This window comes from Poecilia mexicana, unplaced genomic scaffold, assembly GCF_051168715.1.
Source record: "Poecilia mexicana isolate PSO_F unplaced genomic scaffold, ASM5116871v1 scaffold_15, whole genome shotgun sequence".
Classification (NCBI taxonomy): Eukaryota; Metazoa; Chordata; class Actinopteri; order Cyprinodontiformes; family Poeciliidae; genus Poecilia; species Poecilia mexicana.
Window position 1 is genome coordinate 28,852,637 of NW_028263384.1, and position 19,417 is coordinate 28,872,053.

The window sequence follows — 19,417 nt, forward strand, 5'->3', positions numbered from 1 at the left end:
GATGAGGTTTTTTTTTTTCCTCTGCTTACTTCCTGATGAACGAGTACAGAATGAACTAGATCGGTCAAAGAGGAATGAGAAAGTTTTCCACCGCATCTCTGAGGAAATGGCTTTGGCCGCTACATCGAAACCATTGTTCAGTTTCAAAAATAATGACGTCAGGTACAGCTTCGATGCTGCCCTAAGTGCAAACACAACAGGGTTGCAGTACGGGTGGAACCGGACCGAAACATGCCGTTCTGTGCCGGGCCCTTTAAAGCACCATTGTACCACAGAGAAGTCACGTGGTCCGTCATTCCATCCAGCACGTACAGCAGGGAAAATAAACATTTAATCATGAATGTTAATTATAAACACTTAGTCATTTTGATAACAAACTAATATAAACACTTAAAGCCTGTTTTACTTTCATTATAAGCCTTATATAAGGCTTTCAATTTTTTGCGGCTCCAGACAAATTTGTTTTTTTGTTTTTTTGGTCCAGTATGGCTCTTTCAACATTTTGGGTGTCCGACCCCTGTGTTAACATAAAGATTAGATGTTTCCAGTGATTGAGGTTAGCTTCAAGTAACTGCAAGCATAGCGGCCACTAATTGTTTCCTAATAACTGGAAACTTGTTTCATACATAATTTGTTTTCTGGGTAAATTGCACAGAGTAGCATGATTTAGTAGCTGCTACCTAGCAACGGTTAGCTCCAACAGTCTGCAGCACAGAATGTTTTGCTCCAGGTATTTGCTACATTGGGTTGGGCTGTAATTTGGAGTCTTTTTTTCTGAATGACTCAAATGATTCTCGAATCAGGGGCTTTGAGTGAAGCGTAACGCAGTAAAACTAATCAGCCTCTCCTGAGTGGCTTCGACTCTCTTACTCTCTACTGTATACACAAAAACTGATAAAAATAGATCAGATCTTATCTTCACACGAGGTCAATCATTCAGTGCATTGATTGTCAGGTTATTGGACTTTCTATCTTTGTTTCTTCCTGATACGATCTTTGCAACACAAAGCTCCTGAGGTTTACTTTTCAATAATCTCCTAGTGAATCTGGTGACCTGTAAAAGATACTATAAGAATACTATACGACCTGATACGGGCTGATAGCAGATGAGTAAATACTCGGCTGCTATCAGTCATGAATTTGAGTTAAAATGATGATGGCCCACCTTTCAACAGTTGAGTTGAATTTTTGTCTGGATTTCTGACAATAACTTCCACTTTGTTATAAAACCACTAACAGCTAACTGGAATATTTAGCAGTGAGGAAATTTCATGATCAGTGGCATCCAGTCATGTTATCACACAATTCCTCCAAATTTCCAAGATCAACCTTTTGTTTCATAAATGTTTCTAAAGGTATTGTGCATGTCTAGTTCCTAGATTTTATGTCGATGTATCAACTGGAGTGACTGGAGCAGCTGAATTCAAAGATTTTAATTGGCGAGTGAATATTTTTAACAAACTTCCCCAGCTGGCGAAACAGATTCTTTGTTGAGCATGCAAACATTTTTACCAAGTCAGTTAAAAGTGGCAACACAAAAACTATCAACAATCAGTATATTGTCCAATATGTTGTTTTATTTAAATATATCTTTTTTTTTGTCTTTTACTCTGTTTATAAATATGCACATATTTTTTAAAACTGTCATTATTTTGTGACAGTGTGGTATGAGAGGTAATCTGTTAAAAATCTATTTCCTCTGCAGTGTTGGAAACAACCAGTCAGTGGCAGGAGAGTTTTAGTGCTGTCGATCACAATCTCATGTGGTGCTGCTCATCCTTCCTCCCCCTTGATTTGTGCCGTACTGCAGCTAGCATAGCACAGAGCTGTGCAGATTCAACCTGTGAATGCTCAGTTTAGTTAGCATAGCTACCACTGATGGCAGATAAACAGTTTCTTTTAATGATAAGTCGTTTATCCACCATTAGTACATTTAGCAGTGAGTGAATGAGGCTAATGGCAGTGGTAAGAGCGTCCTACTGTTTCTGATTGGTTCTTTTGGTTAGAAGAGTGCATTACTTTAACAAGTAATTGTAATTCAGGAAGGAGATGGAGGAGATTGATTGTTTTCACAGATTATCTGTCTCATAACAAACTACTATGACATCATGACAGCTTTAACAAATATGGAAAAAAACATATTTTTTATTGAAGTTATGTACTGCAGCTTGAATAAAATGCAACTACATAGCATTTTTGAGAAGTCTAGATTGCTTTATGTGTCGTTGCACGTTGCTTTTGACTGTTGCTCATGGGGAGAGACAATTCAGTAATAGAAAACTAATAGAAAAAAATTAAGCAACCTACTTGCATACTGGATGTCGATTGTTGGATGTTAAATTCATGAGCAGTAAATATTGTGCTAATTATCAGCATTGAACCAAAGAAAACAAAGCAGATAAAAGCCTTTAAAATTTACGCTTTTTACGGGTTAAATAGATTCAAAAAATTGTAACAGCAGCTGTGCGGGGGGCCCAGTCTAATTTTTTGTCAGGGGGCCCCACAATTTCTGTATGTGAGACATGTAGGACCTAGCCTTAACGTGAACTTAAGTTCACTTCAGATGAAGGAAATAAAAGGCATTGATTGTGCAGAAAATATTTTAATGGCTATATAATTTACTATCTACATGCTGTAATTCAATTTCTATTTGCAAATCAACAAGAAATCTAAATGTAGAAAAATACACTTCATAATGATCATATTTGCAGCAACTGGCTAACATGTTTACAGTGATTACAAATTTTCATTGCAGGGCAAATGACAAAACATGAAACACCAATGTGCAAATGATTATTTGAGTACTGATGTTCAGCCAGAGCCCATTTTTTCCTGGGCAGCTCTCTTCTTCTGCTGTGAACTTCGCCATGGAGATGGAATGTGATGTGCAATGAAGATTTGCTTAAATTAGCAAAATAAATTTAATTTTATAGACTCCCTCTTGCCAAAGTGTATTATTGTCAGACAATAACTGTGATGGAGCAGCTGCATGACCAGTTAGTCTGCTTATGTCAAACTGGAAACACTGGCTGAAGTCTAAGCTTCTGTCATACAGTTTGAAACGCATGCTGCTGGATTTTAAGCTTTCTAAACTTTATTCCAATAATAACTAATAATGGTGTGATAAAATTTTACTTCAATTTTAACCTGGCTGCAAGTGCTGCCAATTGTTTTGTCATATGTTCATTTACTAATCTAGTCTGACTATGAATAGTAAAATTCAGTAAAATTTCTAAAATTATGGTAAAGTATTTAAATATATTTAATTAACAACAAGTGCTTCACTATTTCTCTCAGACTGGATTTACTTTGCCTTGAAAATATTTTTATACCTATTGAACCTTTAAACATTTTGTCACATTATAATGAAAAACTTCAGTGCATTTTTATTGGGATTTTCTGTGATACACCAACACAAAGTAATGTGCAATAGCAGAACAAAGCAGTAATTTTAAACCCTTTTTACAAATAAAAGTCTGTGAAATGTGCAGCTGCAGGTTTTACGGGGGGTATGACTCCACCAAATGTTAACATTTAGAGACTGAAATTTGGATAGACAACTTAAACACATGTCTGTCTATTTCAAGTTATTATTAATAAATGTTGATTCAAATATAGGTAAGTATATTTAGTGGTGTTCTGATGGAAGCTGAACTCCTTCCAGCCTCAAGTCTGTTGCAGCCTCTGGTGTGTTTTCTTCCAATAATGCAACGTATGTAGCTTTAAACAGATCTCAGGCTGCATGGTGGTGCAGTTGCTAGCACTACATGGATGCTTTGCAGGTCATTCTGCTTCCTCATAAAAATATTCATGTTAAGCTAATCAGCATCTCTAAATTGCCCTCAGGAGTGAGAATGTGTGTGTGTGTGTGTGTGTGTGTGTGTGTGTGTGTGTGTGTGTGTGTGTGTGTGTGTGTGTGTGTGTGTGTGTGTGTGTGTGTGTGTGTGCGTGTGTGTGTGTGTGTGTGTGTGTGTGTATTTCTTTGTTACTCTGTGATGGACTTTTGCCGTGCTGTCTTCCTTGGTCTTGATGACGCTGTTTATTAATATTCTGGATTATGGTGAGATTAAATTACACTGACGGCTGATATCCATCACCGCCGTATCTTTCCTCATTAAAAGTTCTACAATAAAATGACAAGTTTGATTTCTCTCCTTGTCTGCTTGTGCAGCCGACAGTTAGGATCCCAACAGTTGCTCGATTGTAAACATAGCATTTCACAATGATTTCTAGTGTTGGAAAGCTGCCAGTTGCTGTAATTTTCCCCTCGGTGTTGGACTTGGATACTTGGCGATAAAAAGAATGAAGAAGCTCTTTGACAGTAACTTTCCTGGGACTGATCTGGATGATGGTAGCTCTCAGCCTGACAGCACAGACTGGGGATGGATTTGTCGGCTCTTCCCAAGGAAGAAACTGACCCGGCCGGAGATTACTTCAACAAACATGACATCAAAAGGCAGTGATCGGGACAAGAGCGGAGTTTTTGACAACAGTGGAAAAATTGTTCCCAAAGTAAAAACTGACCCGGACGGGAACGTTTGCAAAGTGATTGACTTGAAAAACACAGTGTTCAAGATGAGATCACAAACCTTGGGGACAATTTTTCAGGTTCTGACAAAGTAAAAACAGATCCGCACAGGAAAGTTCACACGGAGGAAGAGACAGTTTTCTCTCCAGTCAAAGCGATTAGTTTGATAAATGAAACATCGCAAAACGGAGCTCAAGATGCGACCCCAGTCCTTGGGAATCAATTTTCCACTGGTGCCAAAGAAAAAACGGACCTGGACCTGAAAGTTTGCACTTTGTCAAACAGAACATCGAAAAATGGTGCTCAGGATGACACCACAATCCGTGGGAACAACTTTGTCCCTGTTTGCAAACTAAGAACTGGCCCAGATGTGAAAATTTGCACAGAGGAAGAGAAAGTTTCCTTCTGTCTGCCTCGGTCGGCCTTTTCTGTCACGTCACTGATAGCAGCTACTGCTGTGGCAGAAGAGACATCACTGACCAGTCCGATGTCCTCAACCATGACGGTTCCTCCTGCCTGTCTTCTCCAAAACAACAAAGTTGGTTTTGGAGAGGAGGGAGAAGCATTGAAAGACAAGATTGTAGATGATGGCAGGAAAATGGCAGGATGATGGCAAAAAAAAAATGGCAGAAGATGGCAGGAAACAAAACAAGCACCTCTTTTGATGAAGGTAAAACTGCCATGAAAAGCTGAGAGAGTGCCCTGAATTGTTGAATGACGTAAACATTCACAACCAAAATGCAAAACAACATTTATGGTTTAGATGTTTGCTTCTCACCATGTGTCTCCTGATTCTGTTTTGTATTTGCTCTCCTTTGCTTAGTCACTTTTTTCATACTTCCTGTGAGGGTTCTCACAGTAACCAGCCAGAGAGACGCTGAATGGAATTCAAAAATAATCTTAATTTATTACAAAAAAGTTCAAAAATAATCAAACAATGAAGAATTGGGCCCAAAAACTGAGGTCAACATAACAAACTACAACTCAGGTGTTAACACAAAGAACTCAAGCACAAAACTGACCTAACTAACAAGACATGAGGGGAACTTAAATAGTGGCTGATCAGACCACTGCTGACACACAAGGGGTAATTTAAACATACAAAAACTTAAACAAATACAATACCAAATCTTTAAATTAAACAAACATTAGACTGAAACTACCAAATAGAAAAAGCATTAAAGAAATGGTCAAATTATATTAAAGAAAACCAAATCTCCCCATTCCCTGGCAAACAAATGGAACGGCCCACTGAGGAGGTTTGCCAGCCATATAAGGACGTCAATTAGCTGGAGCTTTACTGTGACCCTCCAGGAGCAGCTCCAAAGGAAACTGGGAACTCAAAACAAATAAATTAATTTGTTGCTTTCAACAAAAATATAAAGAACTGACAAATAAGGTTAACTAAATGTGTGCACTCCAAACAGTTAACCAAAAAAGTCAGACTAATGAAAATAATTAACAAAAATCTAAACTATTCACTAATTAATGTCTAAATTAATGTAAAGGATAAAACAAACAAAATGATTACCATTCAGGTCTGTGTGACAGTAGGGTCAGCTGTCACACTTCCACACTTGTTTGCTTCACCAGTTATTTCTGTACACTGTATTATATGTTTGAATATAAAACATAATCATCGACAAAATTTACATTTTAAAATTTAAAATGTGTAGGTTCTCTCTGGGTCCTCCAGCTTCCTGTCACAGTCTGAAATTATGACTGTTAGGTTAATTGGTCTCACTAAATTATCTTTAGGTGTAAATCAAAAATAAAACATCAGGGTTGCACAGTGGCACCGCTGGTAACTCTGCTGCCTTGCAGCAACAAAGTCCTGGGTTTGAATCCCTGCCTGTCTTCTTTCTGCATGGGGTTTGCATGTTCTCCATGTGCATGTGTGGGTTCTCTCAGGGCGCGCCAGCTTCCTCCCACAGTCCAAAAAGAATTTGTTCATGTTTGATAATGGATGGATGGTGGAATAAAATTGAAACTTGTTTATTATAATGAATAAGTTTCAATAATAATAAACAAGTTAACAATCATAAACTTCTTTATATTATTGCTAATATTATATTATAATTACTATAGTATTGTTAATATTACTAATAGCTAATATCAGTATCATTTTTATATTATTAATATAGTATTAATATCATTATACTACATTATATATAATAAAATACATTGTATATATGTGTATAGTAATATGTATTATAAGAGAGGGGATTTTTTGTAAACACAGCACACGGAATCAACTGCAGCCAGACCGGCCTTTAAACGCTCACCGGCTTTTCACCGGTTAAGCTCATGATAATTTCACTTTACAACATAGACATGCCTGCAAAAGCTGATCTTACAAGTTTCACCACCACAGAGAGCGACTATGTCATTCTGAAATCCATCAAACATGAAGTATAACAAACCAAGTGAAGCAACAGAAACATCAGGTTACTGGTCAGTAATGATGAAACAACACAAATTCAAATCAGTTCAGAACCACGGAAAGCGATCGGATCATTTTGACAATTTATCTATTTCAACTCAAAGCCTGGAGCAGCTAGCAACTGCTGAAGCTAGGTTTATTGTTGACGCATTGAACCGAGCACGCGCAGCACGCGCTGAAGTGGACAAGCAGCGGCACGCGCCACGCGCCAACCACCCCGCATGCGCAGCGGGTCGCAGCACCTCTGGACGTTCGTAACTCGGCGCGGAATGCGCGCGCCGCCGTTAACACAACCTTAACGCCATACCGCTATCTCGGCCCCGTTTCACCGCTATACCACCGACAGAAAAGAGGGGATATAAGCTATGGGCTGATACAATTTACAGTCAGTCTACAGTTAACTCACACATTGTGAATAAAGAGAGTTGATACCTGTAACTAGTCCGGCTCCTTCGATGGCCTGGCAGTTTGGCGGGTCTGAATCGCTGCCAACAAAAAAGTCCGGTTAATCTCCAAGACGAAATATGCGTCCAGTTTGTGTCTTTCCTCTCTTCTCTTTTTTCCATCCTTTTCACGTTGCTGCTCCATGGAGCTCCACTCATGTTAACTTAGTCCGCAAAAATGCCCTAGCTAGTTTGCCGTCTGTTGCCAAATGACTGATGATGACGTTGGCGGACGGCTGGTAACAAGCTTTACCCAGAATACACTTGGAGACAATATTGGCGATCCTCTTGTAATTTTGCGTGTCATAAAGTTAAATGTAGGAGTAAATATAAAGCCAGTCATGTAGCACAACACTTTATTCAATATTTTACACCGACTATGCCACTAAAATCAGTTGATCTTGGAAAGGTTTAAGCAACCATGAGTCAACAATGACTGGGGCAGTCTACTATATATTCTACTGGGGTAACACATAATGATTATATATACATCATATATCATACTCAACAGGAGAGAGCCTGTTTTTTTTCAGCTCTCATCAGACGTGATAAAGGCTTTGATTTCTTAAATTATATTTTGCCCTCCTCTAGGCCCGGCCTGGTGTCTGTTTCATCTTCAACACTTCTGCCCGAGCTTCTTGTTGTCTCTTAGTTTCTCCTTGAACGACTCTGGTTGTTGTACCAGTGCGCAGAGGGGGCCCAATGTAATTTTTTTTTTTATCATGGGGCCCAAGATTCCTTGGAATTGTCCTAACTTTTCCCCCTGGGTAAATGTGAACAAGTTCAGAAAGTGTGACGCATTTTGCAAGATGCTGCCGTCTTAATCACTTTGTCATGTTGAAATTAACCACATAAAATGCATTAAAGTCTGAACATTTCTGGAAATATGTTTAAGCAGCTAGTAAGACTTTTGTTATAATTAAATAGGAAAAATAATTAAAAGTCTTCGCTACATCTGAGAACATTAAACTTCAATTAATACAGTAATGGAGTTTAAGCATTAGATCAATTTTTGTTTGGGTTTAAATAAAAGATAAACTTTGGTATTATAACTTGTTTTCTGTCTCATGGACTTCAAGAAACAAAACGGAAAACTGTCTCTTCTTTAGAGTCGTTAATGGAGTTCAGAGTTCGGCAAGAAACACGTTCATTTTCTTCCGCTTTGGTCCACTTGTGCACTGGACAGAACCGCTGCATGACCGATTCAGACTGTTAGAAAACATTAGAATACAACGAGAGAAGCCTCCGCGCTGCGGACAGACCCGCAGCTGAGGAAATGGGCCCAGTGTGCAGGCGGCGTCCCGGGTTGTTTCTTATTGTTATCTAACGGGATCAGAGCCCGCCTTCAAAGCGGGGCAGATAGAGTGCGCCAAAAGGCTGAATGGACTCCTGCCTGGATGGCAGCAGATCGCCGATAAAAGAGAACCAGACCTGGCCTCTTATCTGCTTTACTGCTACAGGTTGAGCTCAGTGGCACGCAGGGAATCCTTCACAGCTCCGAGAAAATATGGAAAAGTGTCCTGGGATTTGTTTGGCACATCCAAAACATGATTTCATTCTGCTTTACAGATTAGTCAGAGAAAAAATAAAGTTTGCTTCTCACCAAAGTAAAATCATTGCAGCTTGTGAAGCTCTGAGTGCTTTTTTTCAGTTGCCTCACATGGGCTCTAAACATGAACGCGGCGACAATCAAGCGTAATTGTGTTGCTACTGTAATGCCTTTGATCTCTTTAAAGTTTGGACCGTCTGTGCCAAACGCTGGTGGTTGGGTAGCTGGCGCCGACGCACACCCAGGGGAACTGAAGCATGTCGATGCAGAAACCCACTGGAGGGTTGATTCCCACTTGATTGCACAAACTTCACCGGGAATGCGCTAAAAATAAACTGGGATGAATTTTCCAGACAAGCCAAGTATGAAGTAACTCGACAAATTGGATTCTTTTGCGTATATTTCAGAAGACTAAACTTTTTTCTTATTTCTATTTTTTACAAAAAAAAGTGCCTAATTTTACTTGAATGTGGTAAAAAGAAGTGAAAACACTGATTATACACTGACAAAACGAACTGTTACATTTAACAAAAATGTTTTCTGCAACTTGTGTCATTCTGTTTCTGATCAATTTTCAATCACGTTTCTAAGTGGGTATGATGTAACCTGAACAACTATTACATCAGGTTACGTCATACATCAGGTATTTAAAATCAATTAAATTTCACAATGAGGGAACTAGGGGAAAAAAACCTGATGTAACCTGAACAGTTATTACGTCAGCTATTTCCCTCATTTTGAAATGTAATTAATTTTAAATATTAGATAAATTCAGAATATTTCAAAGATAGTGTTCCTCAAATTAGCTTGCTTCTAATCTTATGTTGCTTTAAACTTTCCATACAACAGACAACATATCACAATTTATATTTTATTAATTAAATGGAGAAACAAGATATTTGCAGCAGTATTTCTCAGTCTAGAATCCCCTCCCTTTATATGCTCATATAGATTAAAAGCTTCATGGGTGCTGTCATTTATGTCCACAAACATGATTCATAGGATCCTCTGAGGAATAACAGATGCCTCTGCTGGTTCCTCCTCAAGACTAACAAGCACCAGGGAGGAGGCAGGAGGCAGGCAGCTGAAAAGAAAAACTTTTACCTTAGGAAATTCAAAAACTTTGGTCCAGAGAGGAAACTGCAGAGATGGGAGAAATCCCTGACAAAACACACGGGGAAGCAGAGAATAGAACGCTCCACGTCAAAACTCCAAACCAAAATCCCAGAGATCATAACAGGATTTGACTTTAAAGTCTGCCCCAACATTGGGCTGCATATGAGAAATAAAAATATAGAAGATGTATGTAGTTGACTGAAGAATGTGTAGGAAACAGATTCAACCAAAACATTTACAAAATTAATAAAATTGATCAAGTTAATCATCAAAAATGTTTGAGCCATTCCTCATGGAGATAATCCATCCTTCCATCCATTTTCTGCGGGGGCAGCAGCTTCAGAAGGGAGGTCCAGACTTCCCTCTCCCCAGTTGCTTCTACCAGCTCTGCTGGGGGATCCCAAGGTGTTCCCAGGCCAGCCGAGACCTGGAGCATGGAGACAATGCTTTTTAAAAATGCAATCAATGTTACATTTGCACAGTCAAATTGCAATAATTTCTTTAGTTGCTGATGTATTTCCAGTTGTCTGTCCGACCCAAGAACCAGCATTTGGCACCAGGACTTCAAATACATTTAAAATATTAACTCTTGTGTCTTTAGTATAAGTACAAATAAAACTGTATGTGTATATCATTCACTCCAGCAACTAAATTATCTTATTTGTCATTTCATTGATTTTTTAAAAGTAATTAGATTTTGAAAATGAGTGGAAAGTAAACGTCCAAATTTGTAACCTTTCAAGAACAGCTGGCTCAGTGAGAGGATAATTATATTCAGTGAGAGTCTTTAAATCCTGTCCTCTGGAACTCCAGCCGTTGAGACGCGGTGGCGCCAGGTCTTCACACGGTCACAGGATATGTAAAGACTTCAATAACGAGCCATTATCCCCCAATCATCGGGATCGATCGGGCGTTAACAAGGGACTCTACATATGCAAATGGATGCGAGTGGCTATAAAACCTTGGCTGCAGGCCACAACACGTTTCCTTGTGACATTTGGTGGATTTGCAGACCACTGAGCAGCAGCACCGTAGACATGGTGAAATACTTTTCCGTAGACTGGTTGGCGCAGAGCCACAGCGGCGGCGGCGCGGCGAAGGAGGGGCAAAGAGCTTCCCCTGCGCACAGACCTCATGTCCTCTGCATGGTGCAGCCGAGCGCGCCAATTTTTGGTAAAGGTTACCTGCAGCCAAAACCCAAGCCGTCAAAGGCCGCTAAGCAGGAAGGGTCAGATGAGGTCAGAGAACCGCAGAGCTCCCGCGTCGGCTCATCTTTACATCCAGCAGACTTTTCCTCGCCAAGTAAGCTTCTGAATCAATAGTTTGTAATGTTTTTTGGTAAAAGTTTCAGATTTGTAACTGTTTTTATTCTGTCTTGAGTTTCTGAAGTGAGCGGGTATTCCTCCGGGTACGAGAGCGAAGCGGAATCCTCCGAGATCCCGTCCGTGGATGAAGGGAATGAGGCGGAGAAAGACGCGCCGCAGCGCCGCGTGCGCACCAAGTTCACTCCGGAGCAGATCAGCAGGCTGGAAAAGATCTTCAGCAAACACAAATACCTGGACGCAGGGGAGAGGGTGAAGACGGCACAGAAGCTGGGCCTCACAGAAACTCAGGTAAAACGCAGGGCCGCGCAGAGACCACTAAAGGGGCAGGTGCTCAAAAAAAGGGGGCACATCTAACCTCATTCTAGACAGAATATTAACAAAGCCACAAAGCTTTCAGAGTTTAATAAACAATGATAAATTACAAAATTGTGAGATGTACAATCAAAGCTAAGGGAAATCTCTATATACAGCATAACACGATGCATATGTGAAATACTTTAATAGTAATTTCTTTCTGCAGGTCTATTTTGTTATAGGAAAGTATTGCAATATCCAAACCCGCAATTTAGCAAGATATGTAAATCAGAGCTAGACCACCAGACATATTTTGTCTTTACAGAATTACACTATTAAAAATATAAACAAGGGCACAATGCAACCCTTTAGGGTACTGTATGAAGATGGTCCATTCAGGAAAGCAGAGCTGCATCAAACTTTAATGTGGAACTGCAGAAAAAAGAAAAAGAAAAAAGAAAACATTTAATTGTTAAAGCATGTCACCATGAGAAAAGCCTACTGAGTTTTGCTTAAAAACTTTTTTTTAATTAAAATCACACATTTTTATCTCATGAAGTGAAAAGATTATTTGCAAAACAAACTTACTTGCACATGTCATAAATCTTTTCTTGCTATTCTAAGTTTTTGCTTGTGACTCAAAGTTGTGCTTGTGATTCTCACATGACGTTGTGGGCGGAGCCTAAAATCGCAACAAAAGATTTCTTATGCGTGCAAATAAACGTTTATGTTTGGCAAATAACTTTTTAAGTTCACGAGACAAAAATGAGTTATTTAATTAAAAAAAAGTTTTTCAAAGAAAGCTTTATGTTTAAAAAAAAAAGAAGAAATCATTACAATTCCAAAGGTTTTGATTACAATTTTATTTTACTTAACTGAGGTTGTTTTTTTTTTTTTCATTGAATAATTGGGGAAAAAAAATTAAACTTCATACTCTGCGAACCAGTTTTTCCTGGCTGTCTCCTCCCCTCAGTAGTTCTTCAGAGAAAGGGAGACACAGAGGCCTGTCAGTGTTTGTTGTATTTCATCATCTCTCTGCTTAAACTGCTACTGAAGCAGAAACAACACTTCAACATTTTCCGTCATCTGACAAGTAGCAGGTCTACTCCACTTTATTCACCAAAAACGTTTTTTTTAATTCACCAAAAACTGATCTGTAATCTGGAACGTTCGTTTTGTTCAGCTCCAGTTAGCCGCCTTATCTCACTGCGCGAGAGGCAACTGCGTCATGCGTCACGGGCAAAAGGTCAAAGGTAACAAGGTGACTGGCTTATGTTGTACAAAAAACCAAATAATTTTAGTACATGTTATTATGTGTCAGAAGAGGGCTTAGGAAATAATAATGCCAAAAAAAAAAAATTTGACCAAAAGGGCACTTGGGGGCAAAGAGCAAAAGGGGGAGGTGCTCAAGCCCCCAAATCCCCCCCCCCTCTACACGTGCCTGGTAAAATGCGAACACAGCGTGTATAATAGGATAATTAATGTGGATTAGTTTCCCCAGTAAAGCGCCCTGGATGATAAATTCAGACCTTTGCTTCTCCTGCAGGTCAGGACTTGGTTCCAGAACAGGCGGATGAAGCTGAAACGGGAAGTCCAGGACTACCTCGCCCCCCAGATCCCGTCGGTGTCCTTCCGCCCTCTACACCCGGTTCAGTACCACCCCGTGGCCGCGCACCAGGCCCACTACAGCTCGTCCGGCCACGGCCTTTACCCGCTGCCCGTCCCGCAGCTGGTCCTGACGCAGCCGCTGACTCCTCACCCCGCGCCTCAGCTCATGATGCGGCATCCACATTTCTACTGAGCAAACTCCCATAAGAGACTCTTCATTTCGACACAGACACTTATGATCCCAAAATGTGTAATCCGATTTGTGAGAATTTTGTACAGATTTTGTATAATTACGAATAAATTATTATTTATAATAATTAAAAAAGTTGTTCCTTTTTATTGAAGCAATGATTATGGTGTTTACTTTTGCTTTTTATCACTGCAGCTTCATCTGAGATAAAGTTGATGATATAATCTTTATTGCAGGATCAGCTTCACATGGATGGAACATCCTGTTTTTCATCTTAAAGGGAAGGTGAAGAAACCGCTGATAAAGATGTCTAAAGGTTCTCACTGTATGGATTTCTTGATTCAGTCCCAGTTCCAAAATGTCAACAATAAATGAAACCAGAGTGGATTACTCAATGTAAACAGGATCAAACATCAATTAGGTTTCAATACCGTGTCAACAAAAAGTGAGAATGGGGACAAACACCAGGCCTGTTTGTCCCCATTCCTGCACTTCAAAGAGCAGCTAACTGGGAGATCATGCTTGACAATTACGCCTAATTAAGCCGCTCATTGATGAGTTTACATTTACCACAGGAGTCCCCAGACCTGGCTCCAGAGAGTCTGGCATTTTGTTTGACCAGAGGATATGACCTGAGGAGATCTATACAAAGGCTGCAACCTCCAATAAAACAGCCGATTAGCTGCTGAGATTCTCGGACAGAAAAACAAACTTGACATCACAAAGCAGTAAGAAATTATCAGTCATGGGGTCAAACATTTAGTTTACCTGATTAGATAATTTAAGTGACAGGTTTTATTATAAGTTTCCTGGCTGTGCCAAACAGTTACTTCCTGTTTTCACATTTTTCATCTTACAGCCACTAACTTTATTACTTTTTCTGGGGGTTTTTATTGAATAGTCCAATAAAAAGTAGATGTTCTTTGAAGGCGTCAGAGGTTTATTAGAAAACATTTCTCAGCAAACAAGAGGTCAGGGGTCAAGCTTGAAGCTTGGTTAGGTTATAAAACTGCATCTCGAGCTTTGGAAATCTTACGGGTGTCACCGTTTGATCCGTCAGCTGATAACAAAAAGAATATGACACAAAACAGGTTTAACGAGACGCGGCCAATCACCAAAACCGACAGGAAAACTCGGGAGAAAACCTGATATGGGCTGAAAAAGACCCCAGTTTCTGGTTGACCTGAACTTAGTCATGGCTCAGATCAAAACACATTCATGTGTTACAATGGTCCAGTCAAAGTACAGACTTACAGTCGATTGAGAATCAGGGACAAAACTTCAGAATTTACGTGCATATATAAGCTCTCAGCTGAATTTGATTGATTTTGTGACCAATTTGAATTTTAACCAATCTAAATCACCTCCTGCTTTTGCACTACTCTGTGTTGGTCTGTTACATAAAGCCCCCCAATAAACGTATCTCAGTAAGTTTGTAAAGTGACCAAAAGTGCAAAGGGTGTGTATACTCTTCCACAGCAGTGTACCTGGGCGGAGTGATGGGGACTAGCTCCCCTGAGGCAAACGTCTTGTTCTTAGAGGTAAACAAAGATCAGAAGGAACCTTCTCACTTTCCATCATTGTTTTCTGACCCTCCTCATCCCAACATAACAAAGGTTTCACCTCCAGGTTAGCTGACGGGCACACAGCTGGGCGCTTTCATTTGCTACAGCGTGGAAGAACATTTTCTCCTAAATAAGCAGCTCAGTCCAACCGGGTATTAACACAAAAGCCGGTTTTGCGGGAGAAAAAAAAAACGGGGTTTCTTGCGAATTTGTAGGATTGTAAAGCTAACTGACCGACAGGTAGCTTTCAATCCATTCATGCAGACAGTATTCAGTCCGAGATACCATCCAACTGAGACTCAGACTCACTGGCGTCGAGAAGGTGAGAAAACCTCCAGCCTGTTTCCATCGCTCTGCTCGGGCCTCTTTGCATATGTAAACACAGAAGCGTGGCGCTGCCGCTCACATTCAGACAAAGGCTTCAGAGCGTCAAGGTGGATTTCTGCGCTTTCCAGAATATTCCGTGATAAGTGCACACAGGACGCTGCTGGATAAGTCAGTGCTCCCTGGCCTCGGGCTGACAGTCAGTTAGCTGATAAACGTTGTCTCCAGTGGCGGGATCAATCAGAGCTTTTGTGTGCGGATTGATTTGGAGTAAATTAATTAGTTCTGCTTTCTCTGACAACAGTGGCTGCGCCTCTGGTTGGCCTGGTGGAGAGGGAGATGAGGGGACAGTACGAGAACCAGACTCAACTCTGCAGAAACACCAGCAGGAAGCACGGAGCCTGGTTGTAAGTTAACTTTTCTTAAACATTTTTATCTCACAAAGTTTGACTTTAAGACTTTACATTTTTTAACACGTTTCCACATTCAGATGATGAAACTGAAACGGAAGCTCGTCGGGATGATCTTTGTTCCCGTTTCAGCACCCTGCTGGGCGGACAGCTCCCGGAGAACCGCGTCGTGCTCCCGCATCTCCCGCCTGTCCCGCACCCAACCCGCCCAGTCACAAATAATATATGAAATGAACATAATTCAGGGCGAAATTGCAACGCGTAATCTGAACTGGCAAACAGTCGCCACTTTGACAGACCTGAAAGCCTCCTAATGCTGCAGGCGAATTTCTCCAGCTGGTGGCTCTGCTCTCCTTCCACTGCGTGTCAATTTGCATCGTGAATGTGGGATGAAAGGCGAAAATAACAGCGAGATCATTGAGATATATTGAGTTTGTATTGTGTGACCGAAGACTTCGCACTTCCCTGGAAGCCAGAGGGATGGCGCCCTCCAGTCTGCCGCATATTGCCTCTCATTCTCTGACCTGAGCTAAATAAGTGACGGGTGCAGTCACTCTGCCAAACTCCTGTCCCTGTTTTCTCAGCTTTAGAAAAGCAAAGAGCTGCTTCTGATCATGTAAGTAATCAGATTACATCTGATTACGTGTCTGACATTTCTTCATTCTTTCTTTTTTGACAGGAGATGAGACATTCAAAATATATTACATGTATAGCTCATAGCTCATGTAACAAAATACATGAGCTTACATGTCTTTTGAAACTTGTGTAATTTTCTTTTTAATGTTCAACAATATTTAAGTCAACCAGTAAAAGTTTTATTTCTAAAGCATCTAAATGTAACACTAAATGCTTTACAGAGTTTAAAACAGATGGGCTGATGTGTAAAAAGAAGAAAGGAAAAAACTTAAACCTCTAACAGCACTAAAACTGACAATGATTTAACCAGTCAACAGTTAATTGTTGCTCAAAGAAACTAATAAATAAGAGAGTCAGTCAATTAAAAATGAAGAGGAACTGAGGATTAGATAGCACCACCCCCAACTACTAAACTCTGGATAGAAATAAAATAAACAATACATAATTAGCTTCAAGTTGTTAACTAAATAAAATCAAATAACATGATTTAATCATAAAAAAGATCTTAACCACTTCAATATGTTAAACTGAAAGGTAAACTGCAGAGTTTCACTTATAGTTTGCATTTATAAATATCCACATTCTTCAATATTTGTAGCTTTTCTTTCCATAACTTATATTTCAGATATCAATGAAGTTTGTTTTGTTTCCCAAAAATGAATTTTTCAGTTTCACTCTATGATTGTCTTCAAATGATGACTGAGGATCCATGTTGCCCTACTTTATTATCTTTTTAATTAAAATCTATTAATTAATACTCAGATTACTTATTTGTTTTCTTTTCATATTATGCCCCATCCCACCTTACAGCTGTGCTTCAGGAGGATTTTAGTTTGCTCTTTCTTGTTTTTAATGCTTTCTGTCGACTCACTGAACCAGATGAGCTTCTGTCCTCTCGGCCCTCACAGTGTTAGTCACAGTGGAGTCTTACTGAAGACCTGAGGGCAGCTTGGATGAGTTTAGTATTATTATTATTATTTTACACAAAAGATGAATCTTATTAGTCTTGGTTTTAGCTGACAATAACAATCATTTCATATGCTTATTTTTTATTTCCAATTTTTTTATTGCCTATTTTAATGACAACCTCAGCTTCTGTTTGTGTTGAATTTACCTTTATTTCAGATTTTATCACAATTTTTAGTTTTTTTTTGCTCATGTTTCAGCTAAGTTTACTAAAATTACACAACTCTGTTTTCTTTTTAATCCTCTCATTATTTTTGGACATGTTATTTATTTTCTATGTTTATTTAGTTAGTTAATGTTTTGTGACACTCATGTCTATTAAAACTATTTTCCAAATTAATTAATTTATTGATTTTTTGTAATTTTTTTCTTACTGCCAATTATTACTGTAATTTCATCAGCAGGCCATTTTCCATAATATCTGACTGTCCACTAAGCCTCTATTGGGATCTAAATACTTAAATTTTTATTAAAAAATAACAATGAATATGAAAATACTCTCTAATGGGGTTAAAACTGCTGTTTTTTGTATTGGTTTAAAGCAGCAAATACTGAGGACATTTTCTGAGTATCATTGCTCTTCAGAGTTGCCCAAAACATTCTCTAGTGAACCACCAGCTCACGTCAATAAGACTGCAAAATAAACACTGAAATATAAGACAACAAAAATATCAGTGAGGACTTTCAGAGAAACAGATTCTTTATTTAAGTCAATAGTAAAGCAACAATGTCAGACAAACAAAAGACAAGATGAATGAATGATTATGCAAAACAATCAACTCCACATCCGTAAGTGATCAAAAGCAAACAGAGCCATAATAAAAGATTGTTCCTATAAAAGAAAAGCAGTTATTGGAGTCAACACATTGCAGACATGCATTAAATTTGCCTGTTTTCTGCTGCTGTTTAGCTGTTTTCCTCCACAGCTTCACGTCAGGCTGGAAGGCTTACATGAAAGTGCCTGCAGAAGTGAATGCTGCTGGTTGAGCTCGGCCGGGTGGAATACCTCTGCAGCCCCATTTTCCCATGCCTTATGCCTCTTTAAAGTTATGTTTCAAAGAAGTATATGCATAGGAAAAAGGAACAGCGAGTGGAACAATCCCTGCCGCAACATGCCGAAACCTGCAGTGGCATAGAGAAAAACAAATGAGTTAACAGAGCGAAACCATTAAAAACCCCCTGTCTGGTTGACATCTCTACAGAATGTTCTTAAAGTACAACGATAGAACTTTGAAATAAAACCTTGCTGCAAAAGTTTTCCAAGTTTTCAACATGTAATTTTCATTAAAATGATTAGTGGGAGGTGTGCAGAGAACTTACCTCCTGAGCATCCAGACGAGTCTCCTCTGGGAAGGCACCTCCTGTTGCCCATTTATGCCTCACAAAGACCTTGAAGATGTTTAGCAGTCGGCTGTGCTCACTCAGCAGTCCTCCTCTCCTCTGCCTCCAGCCATGGGAGCACACCTGGAGAACAGCAAACACTCGCCTTGTTACACTTTTACCTTCAGCTCAAATTCCTCAGAAAACGTCTCATTATTCTCCCAGTTTAACAATGAAGCTGTTACAGTTATTATCTCCTATCTGACACACAAGCTGCGGACGTCAGAGGCAACCGAGAAGAGAAACATTGAGCACAACTTGTTCCTGCATTGGAAAAGTTTCTTATCTGTTCAACTTTTTTTTTTCCTTCTCTCCCTTTCGTTCCTCCACTCACACATGCCTTTTAGCCCTCAAGGTCTCCAGACAAGGACTCTCAGAAGTGAGACACTGACACAGGCACGCACAGTCTCTCGTACTGCGTGGGGTGCAGCGGGAGTGTTTTGGCAAGTCAAGGCCAGTGCAGCCGTCTGAAGATGGAGCTCTGCTCTGTTCCTCCACTCACAGCAGGGCATCGTATATCACAAGGTTTGGTCAGGGATAATCTATCTTCAACTTGAGCTGAGGTCATGTCACATCGCAATCTACAGAGCTGATTCACAAAGATTCAGCTCAGAGCTGAAAACTTCCTAATGTGCTTTTA

At 39.7% G+C, this 19,417-nt stretch overlaps 1 protein-coding gene and 1 long non-coding RNA gene across 2 annotated transcripts; one reads left to right on the plus strand and one right to left on the minus strand.

The window, feature by feature from the left end:
• Positions 1-11,054: 11,054 nt before the first annotated feature.
• On the plus strand, positions 11,055-13,525 carry LOC106925626 (homeobox protein vent1). The gene is made up of 3 exons (XM_015000067.2): positions 11,055-11,381; positions 11,460-11,692; positions 13,245-13,525. Exons 1-3 carry the CDS (start codon positions 11,117-11,119, stop codon positions 13,497-13,499), a joined length of 753 nt encoding a protein of 250 aa, XP_014855553.2. The 5' UTR covers positions 11,055-11,116; the 3' UTR covers positions 13,500-13,525.
• Positions 13,526-18,079: 4,554 nt separating this feature from the next.
• LOC106925625 (uncharacterized) lies at positions 18,080-18,857 on the minus strand. The gene is made up of 2 exons (XR_001419889.2): positions 18,718-18,857; positions 18,080-18,519 (listed from the first exon to the last, which is right to left on the minus strand). It is a non-coding gene; the product is annotated as an uncharacterized LOC106925625 (long non-coding RNA).
• Between the last annotated feature and the right edge of the window lie 560 nt (positions 18,858-19,417).

Excerpts from the sequence above, each read along its gene's own strand:
- LOC106925626 (XM_015000067.2), top strand. The coding sequence starts at position 11,117 with ATGGTGAAATACTTTTCCGTAGACTGGTTGGCGCAGAGCCACAGCGGC. Across the intron at positions 11,382-11,459 it reads AGCAGACTTTTCCTCGCCAA|TTTCTGAAGTGAGCGGGTAT; the intron begins GTAAGCTTCTGA and ends TTCTGTCTTGAG. Across the intron at positions 11,693-13,244 it reads TGGGCCTCACAGAAACTCAG|GTCAGGACTTGGTTCCAGAA; the intron begins GTAAAACGCAGG and ends CTTCTCCTGCAG.